We start from the raw sequence: 16,730 nt of genomic DNA on the forward strand, positions 1-16,730 counted from the left end.
GTTGTTGCCTGTCTTAATGGAGGTGACACAGAAAGACTACTAAAGAACTGGGAACAGAGTATGAAGACTCCCAGACGGCTCTTTGTAACTTAAAATATGGAGAACACTTACAGAAGAAAGACAGTTTTGTAGATATGGTGCTCACAATACACACTCCAACATCCTGGGTTACTCATTTTGTTTTAAAAATAACTACTTCCCAACAAATGAAGGAAAGTGCATATAGCAGCATACCTGGTAGAGGTTTATGAAGGTCAAAGTTTTCCATCATAAACAAAGCTCCCTGAAGCTATGGGCCATAAATCTGCATTTCCAATTTCAGAAGCAATAGCTACCTCACCCGATATCTAAACATCTTTGTACTACAAACTCATCCTTCAATTGCTCTTAGGAATTTTCTTCCTAGCTTTTGTTTAATTTACATCCTTGTCAAATGCAGAATACATCCATCAACCTGCATGCTCCTTGTAACTAAAGGTTTAGAAGTCAAGTAACTTTTGGGTCTGCAGTTGCTCTTGGTTGGCATTCCCTCCACTAGCAGCCCATTTGACAGCATTTTTACAGCAGAGCTCTCTATTTTTACACAATCTACCTGATTTCTGGAATTTCTGCAAGCTGTCGGAACAACCACAGGCACTGGAGCCTATAGCAGCCTAATAAATGAGCTTATTTTTTTTAATAACTTGTCTTTATTACTGATTCAATGCCATACAATTTCACTGTTTCCCACCAGCTCCACCACATTTGCATTTAACAGGTGAGCACACTCCTTCAATTCAAAGTCTGACAGCCAAGTGAAGGAAGACTTTCAATAGTTGTATTTTGAGTAACCTGAAGAAACCAGAAGCCTCTATTTCACCTCAGCCAGGAAACCTCTGCCAGACTTCTACCAGGTCCCTCAAGCAGACTCCACCTCTGCACTTTTCTGAGCAGAACAGAAATGCTCATGCTGCTCATCAGAAGTACACCTGAACACAGAGCAGCCTGTCATGAGAAACACCCCAAAGCTGATGAGCCCTCACTCAGACTCACCCAGAGCCCTCCTTAGCAGGAAGGTTTGGTTTGAGGCTCTTGATTTCACACTGCACTCCTGCAGAAGAAGGCAAAGAGGATGCGCACCAGCAATAAATGCCTTCAGTCTTGAGCTGTGCAAGGCAAGCCCAGCCCAGTTCAGCCATCCTTAGGAGGTAAATCCAAGGAGAGCAGAGCTCTTTACAAACCTCTTTACCTTGCGCTTCCAAGAAGATGTGAGTACAAGTGAGTTTTTTGCCCAAGCAGCTGAGATTCCCAGCAGTTACTTCAAACAGCTAAAGAGTAACCTACAGGTGTGTGTCCTGACTTTATGGCCAAGAGCAATGATATGCAGACAGACACTTTTGCTTCAGAGTTAGTAAAAGGATCTTGGAGCAGACACTTCCTAGCTAGCACTTCAGAATTCCCCCTCTGCCTCCTGGATGAGTTATATAACATGGCTGAGCTCTTATTCTTCCAGTAGCCTGTAAGTAACTCCAGCAATACATGCTTCTCCAGTTTAAGAAGTGTTTGGACAACACTCTGGGCACATAGTGTGATTCTTGGGATGTTCTGTGCAGGGCCAGGAGTTGGACTTGATGATCTTGATGTGTGCCTTCCAACTCAGCATATTCTGTGATTCTGTGACATAGGTGATGTACAGAAATTACCCTCAGTAACCTTCACATCCAGGTGTGATGTTAAATGCCTTTTTTTTGTTATCAAATAACCACTCAACAAATCATCTCTTGAATTCTTCAATGAAAATACAGCAAAATTTACACCATTTGGCGTGGGAGGGATGGGGAGAGGATGGGACTTTGATATGACATCTTCTTCTGCAGTGGATGACTCAACTTTGCATGACTCACAATATTTAACATACAGTGAAAAGATGGTAATCTAATGCTGCATAAACAATGGCTTTCTGGTAATTCTTAAAAGCAGCAATTATATGTAAAGGAAAAATAGCTAGGATTTGAACATGTAGACAGAGTAGCTTCTGCTCAAACCAAAAAGCACTGTGCAATTATTTCTGTTATCAGCCTGGAACAGTAAATGAAGGATGGAGCCTTTAAAGAGCCTTCTTTAGAAGACTAGATGTTTCTCTGAAAATCTAGCACTGCCAGGGAAAGAAAAATGGAAGCCAGAAAGTTGAGGGAACCAGAAGGGGGTGGACAACCTTGTTGAAGAAAGCAGTAGGTAAAGATAGGAGCATGGTAAATCAGAGCAGCCTGAGGCCCCAGTGGGATGATCACTGCAGAAAACAGGTGTAGTGAGGTTAAGACACACCCCCAGGTAGCAGAGCAGTAGCTACTCCCATAGCAAAGTCAGCCAGTTTAACCAGAACTGCTGGTGGAAGTGGTGTAAGGTAATTTGAAACACAGCATCTTTTCCAAGCAAGGAATGACTTGAGCAGTGGCAGCACCAAATACCATAGCTCAGTCACTTCTGCAGTGAACATCTGTACACAGCTTCAGGCTGTGAGGATGTACAGTCCTTATATTTGCCTGAAGAAAACTCATTCCACATGAGTTGGTAAGGAAACTGATATTTACAAAGATGCACGGACTGGCAGGGGCACCTTCAAAAACCAGAAACAGGTGCAATAAAGTTTTTCAACTCTGTGGCCATCTTCTATAATGGCCTTAAGGCTCTTTTTCCAGACTATACAACAGAAATAAGATACAGGTCTGTTTGGAAAAACATCATAATTCTGTTGCAAATCTCAGGGCAGGGGGGAATTGATTTAAGTGTGGGAAAGAGAAGGTTTACAGAAGAGAGGAATCTCACTAAGGAAAACAAAAAGAGGAAAGCAGCAGTTATAAATACACTAAAGAACATCACACTTTTGAGTGATAAATAGGTGAGATAAAGAAGAAGAAAAACATCTAAATAATAAAAGCATACTGAAGACTAATATGTGATTAAGGGTAGTCTTCCAAAAGCACCAAGACAGTGGGGGAAAAAAAAAATCACTAAAGAGAGGAAGGGCACAGAGGACAGGAGGCATCAGCGGTGCAATAATTTAAAAATAGCAAAGAATTGAAGAGTGATGGATAGTAAGTGAATTTTTAGCTCTTCTAACTGCAGACACCAGAAGAAGTAAGTATGAATATGAGAAAAAGCACTTCACTGTCTTCGCTGAGGACAAGAAACCAGATCCTGAAAAGCTGGTGCTCTGAACCACAAGTCGAGTTAATTCATTCTAATGTGAGGATACCCTAGTCACAGTTTTCTTCTGCTATCAAAGCCTTAGGCAGCACCTCTGCACAGTTCTGCGCTGCAATCTAACTCCAAATTGTGAGACCCTGATCCAGCACAACACCGCACATACATGAAAGCTGATGGAAAACAAAAAATCACTGCTATTTCACCCCTGCCAACAGAAGATGCTCTTACCTGCATGAGCATGTAATAGATCCCAGCCACTCCATGGGCTGCTCCAACATACTGCTTCCTGTGCCACTGGTACAACAGAGGACAACGGTCTGTTTTCCGCTCCTCCTTCGAAAAGTTTTTCCCCGACTCAATAATAGCATCTATTACCTAAGAAAAAGAACACACCCTGATCATCTGTCTTGTTTACTTTGATTTAGAGGCATGACTAAAACCACAATAAACAGTAAGCCACAATACAGTGATGGGACAATATTCAATTAATTTGGATTTGAGTGTTGAGGTGGAAACGGTATTTTTCCTTAATTATGAAATCACTTCTATTTTTAAGAGTAGAAATTTAATCTATGAGTATTTCTCATTACTTTTTTCCAGCCCTGCCTTCTCTGGTTCTGGTATCTGCAAAACAGTCATGTATGCTCCCCACACTAATTCCCATTCTTTTCACTTAAAGACTTTCACACTTCTGTCTTAAGGTTTTTTGTAACAGTGTCTCAAGTGCTTCATAACTAGTTACATATTAGACCTATTTCCTTGGCTGGACACAGACCCACCCTACACTTGCCTGTCTCAGCCCAAGCTGGGCAGCAAGGAAAAGGGGAAGAGACAGGACGGCCAGATGAGATTGGGTTCCCAGCTCTAGGTCCTTCTTCTCTCCAGCATCCCTCTCTTAATTGCTTGAAGTATGCAGGAGAGTGATCCCAGATCTCACTGATGCTGTGATGCTGGAGAGAGAAAAGTGTCTTACCTCTTTGATAACAGACTGTGGGACAGTGTCTGGACCAATTTCAGTATTCAGGTACAGCAAGGCATACAGGTAACCTGCTCTGCCATAAAGCAGCTCATCTGGAAGCTCGGCATCCGTGCTGATGACTGTCCTTTGGAGCTGCAACAACCTGCATCAGACAAGGAAGGTGGGGAGAGAAGAGTATCTTCTGTAGAGACCATACTGGACTGTGCATTGTACAAACCATCAATCCAACCAGAAGCAGAACAAGTGGCGAAGGAAGCCCCACCACTCCCCTTCAATCGCCCCCAGTCCAGTTGGCTGCCATGTATACACACAGGAGCTCTGCACACCTGCCATCCCTGAGATGGGAAACTCTGAACCAGAGCCAGGTCAGCATCAGCACAACTGTCAGCATTTTGTGCAGACAGAAACAGATGCAGGGTAGGAGTTGGAGAGGCCTGGAGAGCCACTCCAACGAAGAGAAAAACCTCCTGGAGCCTCTGGGAATTTCACCAAAGTGAGGAACACTTAATTGTACATGCTTAAGAGGGAAAAAAACAAACACACAAAAAAAGCCCAATACCACCACTCGTGATTCCCTCTCCCAAGAAAACACATTGTCTCAAACATTAGGCACCTCAGTTTTGTAAAGGACTCTGCTATAATGCACAAGTGTTTTGCATGCCTTTAGCAATGAAAAAACAAGAAAACCCTTGTGCTGGCCATCGTAACTCATGCTCTCCAGAAAGATTCTCTGCTAATACTCTACCAGTCTGTATTAGCACTGAGGTGAATCAGAGATCTGTTCTCCTGCCACTCCCTCCCTGTCCCTTCCTATCTTTTTGGATTAAATTGATAATTAGATGAAACCATGGTGATGATCACATTTTAAATTGGGGCAGGGGCAACAACAACCTGGATTAAGACCAAATTCAATTCCTAGATTCCCCTAGCTGTTATTTCTCAGGAGAAATGTTAGCATTAATATCATGCCATAGCAAACCACTGACCTCAATTGTGTGTTTATGCTGTCCCTGCTTAATACCAGGGAAAAGCTACTCACAATAAACAGTTTTAGATTTCCTTTCTCGGAATTACGCTTTGGGTTTAGAATTAAATTATTTTCTTCTAAACTGTCCACTATTAAGTTTTATTGTTGCAATCATACAAATGGACAAGGTAAAAAGTAAAAAGTGAAATCACAGATTACATTTTGACATCTATAAAGCACGACTCAGCTGGTGTCATGAATATATTTGTAAACAAAAAAGTTATAAAATAAACAATCAAACTAAACCCTTTTCACTACTCCTCCTAGAAATTACTTTCCAAGGAGAGGCAACACTAAAAGATTTACTGCTAATCTCATTTTGCTAAACTCATGCTTCTTACCTTACAGCAACACTGTTTTCCGAGCTACATTCAAAATGACACGCCCAAGTTTACCGCTGGTTCTAAAACCAAAAAATCCCAAACCTAACACTCATTTCCAAACTGAAATATTCCTTCAGGAACAGCAGCAGAGAATAATCGCACTAGGATTCTAGACTAGAAAGAGACCAATTACATTTCCAAACATAAACCAGAATGGAGATGAGGACATAAGCCTCGTTGCAAATTCTGCCAGCCTGAGGTATGCTGCTGGACAGCTAGCAGGTGGACTGTGGTTGCTGAACGCAAACCCCAGAGGGTTCCAGGGCTTCCATCCCTTGCTGGCACAGAATCAACTCTGTACCACCAAAGGCACAGTCAGAGCACTAATGAAGCTACATCTAAATGGGATTTCTTGAGACATTTGTTACTTTCAGATTACATTGAAAAGGGGCTGGAATTTTTTCAGGCCACCCTTCATATGCTCTGACCTAATTAACTCCCTTGCCTTTACAAATTTGCTCCTGCAAGTACTTCCTCTTTGTTTTATTAAACTCTTTTACGTATCAATGCACTGTGTTTCTGTCTGGCTGCTCCAGATCCTGCAGTGCACGTGTTTTGTAATGAATTTACAATTAAGATCCACTCTTTACAGAAAGCATCACACACTGCACAAGCACTACACATTGCCGATGACAAGCGTGCAGCTTTTGTTAAATGTCACTTCAATGTGACAAAATCAGAATGTGTATGCACTACAGATATGCCAAGGACATCCTGTCCTAACAGCGATAGAGGACTCAAGATAACCCACTAAATATGAATCAAGTGTAAGCCAGCTTTAATAAAGATAAAGCCTACTTTGTATTCTTCTACTGAAAACTTATCAGGGGAGAAAGTGTCCATTCTTTAATCCTGTCCTCTAAAATATCACTTGCAAAAGTTACTGAACCAATTCTCTCTACAAATGAAGGGCATGACTTTTTCCCCCATCAACCACTTACTTGGCAACACATTCTTTAGATTCACTGTCATTTTTCAGTTTGTGGTAAACCACCGCACCCACTGCCAATGGCCCAGCATCACCACAGAGGAAAGTAACTCTTCTGCCATTCAGATTGCGAAGGATTCTCTTCACGTAATCAAGAGATCGCTGCAAATGGCTCTGGTTTTTCGTGACGCGGTACAGTTGCAGATATAAGAGGGCAATACCTGAAATGAACATATGAAAAAGAGAGAGCTTCATTTACTTTTCCTTCTAAGTGTATCATATTCCCCTCTTCAGTGCCTCTGAACCAGTAACTCCAATGTGAACAGGTATTTTGACAATAAAAACATGTAGGTCAAGGGTCCTACCTTATGCAGTGTGAAGGCACTGGTCCACTATTCAGATTACATTTCAATTGGATTGTGGCAAAAATAAAAATTATCGGACTGAAGCCCAATGGTAGAGTCTCAATTTCCAAAAAAAAAAAGAAAATTCATGACACAGCCCTCAACATCTGGCAAAGTGTATTGGGTTTGCATGGCCAAGCTTTGGTAGCAGGGAGCTACAGGGGTGGCTTCTGTGAGAAGTTGCTGGAAGCTTCCTCCATTGTCTAGCAGAGCCTGTTCCTGGTGGCTCCAGTGGCTGATGTGCCACTGGTCAAGGCTGGGCCAAGTAGAAATAGTGGCAATGCCTCTGTGGTAACAGATTTAGGAAGAAGAGGGAAAAAAGTTATTGCGCAGTTGTAGTTGTGGCCAGAGAAGAGCGGGGTGAGAACATGTGAGAGGAGCAACTCTGTAGACACCAAGGTCAGCAAAGAAGGAGGAGGAGGAGGTGCTCCAGGCACCAGAGCTGAGATTCCCCTGCGGTCCATGGTGCAGACCATGGTGAGGTAGCTGTGCCCCCACAGCCCCTGGAGGACCATGGGGATGCAGAGATCCACCTGCAGCCCATGGAGAAGACTCATGGAGCACGCTGGAGCAGGCAGATGCCTAAGAGGAGGCTGTGACCTCATGGAAGGAGGCTGTAACCCCTGTGGAGAGAGGAGCCCACACTGGATTAGCCTGTGTTTGAAGGACTGCACCCCATGGAAGAGTGATCCACACTGCAGCAGTTCGCAGAGAGCTGTTGCTCGTGAGATGGACTCACACTGGAGAAGTTCATGGAGAACTGTGCCCTGTGGTAAGGACCCCATGGGGGAGCAGAGGAATGACTCTTACCCCTGAGCAGCGGGTGAAACCATGGGTGATGAACTGACCATAACCACCATTCCCTGTCTCCCTGTCCTGCTGGGGGAGGATGTAGAGCTGGGAAGGAGGGAGTGGTAGGAGGAAGGCGTTTTGAAGGTCTTATTTTTCTTCTCATTATCTTTTTATGATTTTGTTAGCAATAAATTCAATTAATATCTTTAATTCTAGCCTGTTTTGCCCATGGTGGTATTTGGTGAGTGATCTCTCCTGGTCCTTATCTCAACCCATGAAGCCTTTGTTATATTTTTTCTCTTCCCTGTCCAGCTGTGGAGGGGAGTGAGAGAGAGCCTTTGGTGGGTGCCTTGCATTCAGCCAGCATCAACCCACTACACAAAGAAATCACTGAAGATTCAAAATTTGAGCTAATAAGCACATGTGTGACTGAGTACACTAACTGTACCATACTCATCTATTATATGCACAAAGTGACTTATTTCCCATTTAATTTGTAAAAGGATCTTTTGATGAGTTTTTGGATTCAACTTGCCAAATTGCTCATAACCCCTAAAAGTATTTCACAACAAGATTACAAGATTGTACAAGTCAAGCTGGTTTGTAAAAGCCAGAAGTCAAACAAGGGCTCAGAGTATGCCAGGAGGTACTATCAAGCTCCACTTCATTAAACTCATTACATAGTTTTCCATTAAAACAAAACAAAACCTTAGAAATAACAATGTAGGCTGAAGGAAGTGAAATAAATCCATCTGACTGGATGTCTATTGGCCAATTGCAAGCATACACGTGCAGAAGTAAATCACTTATCTCCAGACCACACTGTAACTCAAACCCATCTCTCAGCATTCTCCTGAGCCTCAACCAAAGCTGAGTACACACAAGGCTCACTTAGCTCACAGAGAGGCTAGCTCAGTAGTACAAGAACAACAGCACCACAAGAGTGCTGGTACATCCTCAGATGTTCCCTGGGCAGGCTCTGAGCAAGCCTTTCTAGGTGAATCTAAGAAGAAACCTGCAGAGCTTGGGTAGCACAGTTCAGCATCATGGGAACTTGTGGGTTATTTACAGGGATTTGTGGAACCCTTTTTTTATGCTGCAACAAATGTGTAAATATCTTGGCTTGATCAAAGGATGATCAGAAATGTAGCCACAAAGCCCAGTTCATCTAATCCTTCCTAGTGTTTCTCAGTGCAACACCCTTAAAATGGCTCCTCCAAGACGTCTGGCACACAAAAAAGTACTTGTATGAGTAAGATGGACTTTTACATGTGTCCTATGTGCCAACAGTATGTGTTCCAAGATTTTAAGGATGTTTGACAAATTACAAGCCAATGCTTATGACTGCACTGCCAATAAGATTTGTCTAGATTTGGTACATAAAAAGCAGGGCAGTTGTTTACAGCACTACTTTTACCTTCTGATTTGCACACTAGCAAAATGCAGCAAAGAGCAAGTTTGGGGAGAAAGTATCTGCACTAGGTATTTTAAAAATCAGATTATTTAAATACTTTTATTCAGAACCATATCCACAGGAGCCTTGAAAGAAGTTCACAGTTTGGAATAGATGTAGATGGCAATCCTTCTACAGGATGGAAAAATCCTACTCCCATTAGATGTCACTTGTTCATCTATATTCCTGTTTCAGCTAATGATGGCTGTGTAATAAGTAATTTTACTTATGACTCATTTTCAGCACGCTCTGGTTTATCAGCCATAATTTCAGTTGTCAGTCACTGTGTCAGAACACAGCTCCCCGGGAGCCATTCTGTACTGCCAGCATGAGAAAGCCCACCACTGGAGATCGGCATGCACTCAGTGGCCAGATACTTTCAGACCTTGAAACACATCTATCTTTTAAGCCTGAGTTGTCTAAAAGTTCCCCACCCATCCATCCACAGCACCATCTGTACTGAAACATCAAGAAAGCAAAGAAATTTTACCCTTTAATTGCCAGATTTAAGCCTAAAGATGGGTGAAGGCTGGAGAGCTTTTCCAAGGTACTCCTCCCTCATGACATAAAGGTAAAAGAATAGATCTCTTCAGGGCACATTTCAAACATGCGGCGCTAAAAGTTTAAGTATGCCTGAAGCTTGAGCTAGAAGAGCAGGAACAGAATATGCCATTCTATCCAGCCAAGTTCCACTTAACAGGCCTAGATGGACATGTCCTGGCAACTTGAAGAACAGTGGCCACGTCAGACACAAAAACTGCAGGCTCCGCCTAAAGGATCAGTGTCCTGGTTTCAGCTGGGATATAGTTAATTTTCTTCTCTGTAGGTACAGTGCTGTGGTCTGGATTAAGTGTGACAGTAACACTGATGGCACACTGATGGTTTAGGGGTTGCTGAGCAGTGCTTACCCTAAGTCACGGACTTTTCAGTTTCCCATGCTCTGCCAGGGAGCAGGCGCACAAGATGCTGGGAGGGACCATGGCCAGGATAACTGACACAAACTGGCCAAAGGGATATCCCCTACCACAGGACATCATGCTGGGTACATAAACTGGGAGGAGCTGGCTGGAAGCCACCAATCACTGCTTAGGCATGGGCTTGACTTTCACAAGCAGGTGGTGAGCAAAGGCATTCTGCATCACTCATTTCTGTTGCATTTTAGCGCTCTCCCCTTTTCATTGCAATTATAATTAGTACTGTTGGTTCCATTATTATTATTGTTTTATTTTATTTAATTTCAATTATTAAACTGTTCTTATCTCAGCCCATGGGTTTTACCTTTTTGTTTTCTAATCCCCTTCCTATGCAACTAGGACATCCACTCCTTTTGCAAGACAATGATCTCCATATACAAAAGCCAATTATCATTCTGTATCTTTGCCTGCTGAAGTCAATGCAAGTTCCAGACAGCAGTGACCAAGGCTCCAGAGTTAAAAGAAAAACCAACTCACAAAAATGCCTGTAACAGAGTATTTCTGCCACTCCTGTGAGAGTATCAGAATCTCCTATGAATAAATCTAATTACATCATTTAACAAATACATTTCATTCAAATTCCAGCTTTCTCACCAGTCCAGCCAGTATAGGCAGAGCAGTCATGTGGATCTGCCGTCTTCAGCCCTTCCTCCATTTGTTGCAGAAGGTCCTTGATTTTTGCCTGGATCCGTTTTGAGAACTGAGCATTGACCTGAAAGCAGGAGACAGAGAATAAGCCAGAAAAGAAAAGAATTCAAGAATGCAAAGTGCCTGCTCCACTTTCTTGTTTGGGAAGAAAACCAAACCAAACCAAAACCAATCAAACAAAAAATAACTAGTAAATAAAAAATACATACAGCAATCAGCAGCATCAAGGTGGTTTATCTTAACTGAGTCTCATGTAAATGCATTCTGACTACATTTTAGAGTAACTTACAAGTTATCTACATGAGACAAAAATTACCTGTGGATTCTTTAAAGTCACAGAAAGACCAGCTATGGACACTGTGACAGTATGTAATTCTAACCAGGGTCCTGGTACCAAGACTATGTTATGGACAAGCACAAGCCCCATGTTACAGGTGCTTGCTCTCATTATAAGGTCCCTGCACATCCTTTGTAGAACTACAGAGCAGGAAATAGCCCAAGGAAAATAAATGTTCATACACAAGACAAGCCAAAGAGGATGAGTAGAAGCAGCTCAGCAGCTTCAGCTCAGGCATGAAAGCAAAGAAACAAGTCTTTGATTTTACACACTGTTTGCTTTTACTTTTGACAAATAAAAGTTTATATAGATGAAATATATGAAATATAACAGAGGATACTTTACTCTTGCCAACATTTCTCTCTAATTATGCACACTTTATAGGAAGATAAGTTACTGATTACTCCTTAAAGCCTATGGAACATGGAAATTAGCATGCTAGTAAGGTAAGTCCTTGCTTGACTACAGCACTTCCCAAAAGTGCAGGGTTTGGATAAATTACAGGTCCTGGGCACCAGCATGCAAGTCAAGATGTACTACATTTTGTACTCTTGTTCAGAGTAGAACTTCAAATAAAAACCAGTGATTTCAAACATCCATCCAACAGATTCAGAAATCAGAAAGATTGTAAGAATTGCACAAGGCTTCTGACACACCAGTAATCTCCAGGGTCAATGGTTCAAATCCATTTAGGGATATCCATGGAAGGATAGGAAGGGAGAAGGAAATTGTGCCATTATATCTCACACTGAACACGTATCATTCTAGAAAAAAGCTAGAGCCACCTTAACCTTCTCCAATATCTCTAGAAATAGCAACCAAACACAGTAGGTATCTGAAGCCTGTTACTCTTCAGCCTCAATATGGTGTTAAGCACCTTTCTGTTAGGGAACTGTACTATCCACATCACCACCACCCTACCACCCTCCCATTTTTGACTAGTTCAGTGAAGTCTCAATACAAAGCAAAACCTTCCCCAAGGGCAGGGCTTCTCTCCTTCGAAAGACAGCTATGCCAATGCTAAGGCATATGGTGAAACAGCATGAGGATATTCACACGGATGCATCCAGGCATAGAGCTCAGCTTATCGGACAAGAGTGAACTAAAGCTTCAGACTCCCCATTTATTTACCTACTGCACATCACAAGCATGCTGGTTATCTTTTTGTTCTGACAGTACACCTGCTGCCACCAAATCAGGATATTTTATATCAAACACCAGATTAAATTACTTAGAGGTAGGAAGGGAATACTAGGACATCAGGATGCCTGGGTTCTGCACTGAAACCTCAGTCCCACAGAAATAATTTAGCTCAGGTTGGTAACCCCTCTCTCTCGAATGTGAATTGTAACTTACTTGTCTTGATTCAGTGCTTGAAAAAGCACAGATGAAAGGATATTTTTATTAATATTTTTATAATTATCTGTAAGCCCAAACAAAGCTACTCCCAAGTTTATGTCAGTGTGAATAGGTTATAACTGGCAACAAAGTTTTCCCCAGCTATCTACTCCTCCATCACTGCCTCTCTTTTTTCTGGTTGCTCTCAAGCTTTCATAACTGAGCACTGTCACTGATTATTTTATAAGATTCCCCTATAAACTTGTAACAGATGCGTACATGCACTAGAATAAATTAATTACATGAAGAAATTACATTAATGTTGAAATGTGGATTTAAAAGATTTAAAAACTTCCTTCAAGGAATCTTAGGGCAGCATTACAACTGAGCATAACATGCTCACTTGTGTGGAACGCAGATTGATTTCCATCAGAAGCACATTCATCTCACAAGGATGTTTCCAGCTGGCATTCAGCCCTTTCTACCCGTGACTTTTCATTCCTGTAGGGACAAAACCAGGAAGCCTGATCTCGGATAACTAGTGGCACATTTACTTCTGGTTCACAACAGACTGGGTGATAGCAGGAGCTGAAGAGTATCTTTAATTAGAAAAGGCTCTCTCCAGTAATTCAACTGTTGCATTACTCCTCTGCTGCTGCAGAAAGAAGAACCACTATCATCTCAAACACTGCTCAAGTTTTGTATTTTCAAAACACAAAAAAAGAGAGCTCATTCCTCATTATACCAAATACAACCTTGTGCCATACTGGTTATGGTAACTAAAAAGGCTCATTATCAGCACAAAACAAGAGCAATATAGAAAAAATGAAATATGTTGGTTTGGAAATTAATCATTTTGTTATTTATTTGAACCACATCACTTTTTCCATTGCAGTGAGACAGTAAGCAAAGCTACATCCCAATACAAAGTCTTCCAAAGCCAACAAAAAATGTGAAGAACGTACTTATGTAACATCACTCACCCTTGGCACTAATCACAGGGTGTCTAAATTATGCTGTCCTTGTTAGCAATACATTTCCCCTACCTGCTTTCTTTCATTTGTAGGGTTTCTGAAGAGAATTGAAATCTTCTTTTGTAAATTCAACACTAGAACTACACACCTACATTAGAGCACAGTGCTTTCACTTAAGAGTCAGACTCAAGGGTTGTAGGTCCATTCCAACACAGAATATTCTGTGATACAGTTATTACAAAAAATACATCACGATGCAAATAAAAATCTCCTAAAACCCCCAAACATTTCACTTGCAGTCAGCATTACAATAACGTACCAATTCTTACTGATCTACCTCTCCATTGCAGCCATATCCAGCTTTACAGCCATGGCTTTAAAACAAACCAGAACCACGAGCAGATGAGGCAATAAGAAGCTGCTATGTATGTATTTTATATCATGATTTCTGGTAGGTAGGAGAAATCTGTAATTTTAAAGTCTTGCACTCACATTAGGACCAAATATCACAGTGCTGATGTAAGTGTGACAATGCAATCCTGAGGCCTCATGGCACTCCTTTTGTCATTAAAAAGTAACACTCTGGTTTGACAGACACTGGATGAGTAATCTCATTTGCATTTGTCAAAGACATTTAGATATCCACGTGTTGTTGAAAAACACCTCTTGGCATTTACTTGCTCATGACCTCTACGATAAGGAACTTGTGCAGTATCACAGCAGGGCAATGGAGACCTGAGCTCACAGCTTCCTCACAAGTTGCCAGTGTACCAATCTTTCTTGCCACCACCAGCTCCCAAAACAACCACCTTGCTCTTAACCCTGTTTTAATTCATCAGGTTTTGGAGGACTGATGCTACGTGCAAAACCAGACTGCAGAAGTAAGCAACTGATTCTGCAGAAGTAGATGACCTATAGCACTGTGTGTATCTACCAAATAAGCAAAATACACTTCTATTTCATCTCACTTTGTTGCTGGTGATGTGTAGAACAGGACACATAACATGGTGCTGTGTTGTCTTTCAGCCAAATTGCATTTCAAAGAGAAGAAAATACAGCTCAAGTTGGTACTGCAGCAAGAACTCGTTCAAAAACCAAACTCGCACAGAAGATCACAGAAAGAACACTGGTGAGGAAGAATGGAGTGAGGGAAAACTCACAGTTCTACTGAAATGAGGAATCCTGGCTGTACTGAAGTCATTGGGAACTTTGCCACTGACTGTAAGGGAGCCAGGTTTCACACCCATGCATTGGAGCATGGATTTATTGAAGCGGGATGAGGTCTCACGCTCACCTCCACAAGTTCCTGCAAAAGCAGACCAGAAGGGATGGCAGTAGGATCCCATATGCAGAATCTAGCAAGCTCTGCTAGGAGGTGACCAGCCTTTTCGTACAGAAGAACAAGTTCTACTTTATTTTTACCTAAGTCAAAAGACTCTTACAGCTCCAAGAGCAGCGCTTTCTTCTCTGAAAATACCAGATATTATGGAAGCTCATCAACCAGCCTTTGAAACACTCAAACACAGTTCTCTGATACTTTTCAGACAAGTCCTCCAGAAACAAATGCCAGTTATGCAAAACCACATGCTTAATAAATTCTTTGAAACATTGCTGTCTGTAGAACACATTGCACTGTTTTTCAATGATCTGTCACTTAGTGCCATACATGTGATAATGGGGGAAAAAAGTAAAAAGAAAAGAAGAGGGAGGGAAGGAAGAGATAGAGAAATCATAGCTATAGACAAATTCCCACACTGCTACAAATGCCAGCCTAGGAATAGACTTTAAACAGAGTCATCACCCTATCTCAGAGGATATAAGGGTATGAAAAACATCATTAAAAGGCAAACATTCAAGTTACAGAAAGAATTATTTAAAGCACGTAAGAAATAAGAAGACTGTCTCTAATGCATTTGTGTGTGAAAGAAGCTCTGTGTCTCATTGGTTATAAGACGGCAAAAACCCAAAGCTTAAAGATTTAGATCATCACAAAGAATCATCAAAAAGCTCCAGATTATTGGTAACAAAAATAAACATGATTAACAGATATCCTATGTTTTGGGAAATGGAGCCTGATAAAGCAAAAGAGCAATACTGAAAATTGCTGGTCCTCCAGGTAGCGTAACAGCAGCATGCTACTTCTTGAAAGCTGAGAAAATAAAAGTCTGTTGTGAGTATGGTTTAAAGTCACTCACTACACTGAAGTCTCTGGCCCAGCTGTAACATTTTTAGGTGGTCTTCAAATTGGAAAAAAAGCTAAAACCTCTACCAACTCTGCCTAAATTACCTCAATGCACGGAGAGCAGATATATTCCACATATTGAGCTTGACAGCAGATCAGTGCAGCTAGACCCAAGCAAAATTTATTTTTACCAGGAAGCAAGTACCTGTTGTTGCACAGGTAACAACTCATTAATGTGCAGGTCTGCAAGATAAAACTAGAAACTGACAAAGAGTGGACATATGTGAGACAATTTAATCAGAACTTGGGGTTTGATTTTACAAAGTATTCTCATTCAGAACTGGTTGACTAAAACCACACAGGCCTAACTCTGTGGTTAAAGTGTTGTCCTGCATAGCAGGAGAGGCTTTCGCTACAAAAGCATCAGAAAAGCCCTAAGCGGCATTCAGTGCTGATCTGTGCTGTAGAAAGGAAGCAGAAGGCCTTCCTCTTGGGCTGAGTACAACTGCCAGGAGTTAGTGAGGGACAATCAAGTACAACAAATTGATTTTCAGGCTCAATTTAAACCAAGACTCTCAAAAAGCAAAACAAACTTTACTCCTGAAAAACGACAGAGAATCCTGCAAATCTCGTTTGTTTCAGAGTCCCCAATCAAAATAGCATATGCCTGAGATGGGGAGCCAGGAAACAGCCAAAAAAGTAACAAGCTCAAGCAATGCTGCTACCTCCTCCCACATCCCTGGGAAAAAATGGGAAGAATTGTTTACTGGCTCTGGAAGTTGGATTTTGCCTCCAGTGCAATAAATTGTATCATTCTCACAAGTATAAGTTGTTCCTGAGTCAGTCCCAGAGCAGAGCAAACTTGCTGCTCCCAGTTGGATAACTAAAATGCCCAGTGAGACAACCCAAAAAAATTTTTAAAAAACCCAAAACCAAAAAAAAAAAAAAACAAAGGGAGAAGAAGAGTGAGGCTATGACAAAAAGCCATATATATATATATTTTAAAATATATTTTACAGAAGGAAGACTGAAAGCCACATAAAGGAATTATCAGAAGTAACGGGAGATTGAGAAAGCATTAGGAAACGAAACACTTCTAAATCACCCAAATGATAAATCTAAGTA

General features: G+C 41.5%; 1 protein-coding gene across 1 annotated transcript in view; it reads right to left on the bottom strand.

The window, feature by feature from the left end:
• Positions 1 to 16,730, bottom strand: part of LANCL2 (LanC like 2) — a 32,132-nt gene that overhangs the window by 11,003 nt on the left and 4,399 nt on the right. The window contains exons 2-5 of the mRNA XM_042043027.1: positions 10,721 to 10,838; positions 6,517 to 6,724; positions 4,160 to 4,307; positions 3,415 to 3,561 (exon numbers count right to left, since the gene is read on the bottom strand). Of these exons, the coding sequence (XP_041898961.1) occupies positions 3,415 to 3,561; positions 4,160 to 4,307; positions 6,517 to 6,724; positions 10,721 to 10,838 (621 nt within the window). The remainder of the gene's footprint in view (positions 1 to 3,414; positions 3,562 to 4,159; positions 4,308 to 6,516; positions 6,725 to 10,720; positions 10,839 to 16,730) is intronic.

Source organism: Corvus kubaryi, unplaced genomic scaffold (genome assembly GCF_017639235.1).
Source record: "Corvus kubaryi isolate FWS band 111438036 unplaced genomic scaffold, C.kubaryi_AGA036_p1.0 37398, whole genome shotgun sequence".
In the NCBI taxonomy this organism is placed as follows: Eukaryota; Metazoa; Chordata; class Aves; order Passeriformes; family Corvidae; genus Corvus; species Corvus kubaryi.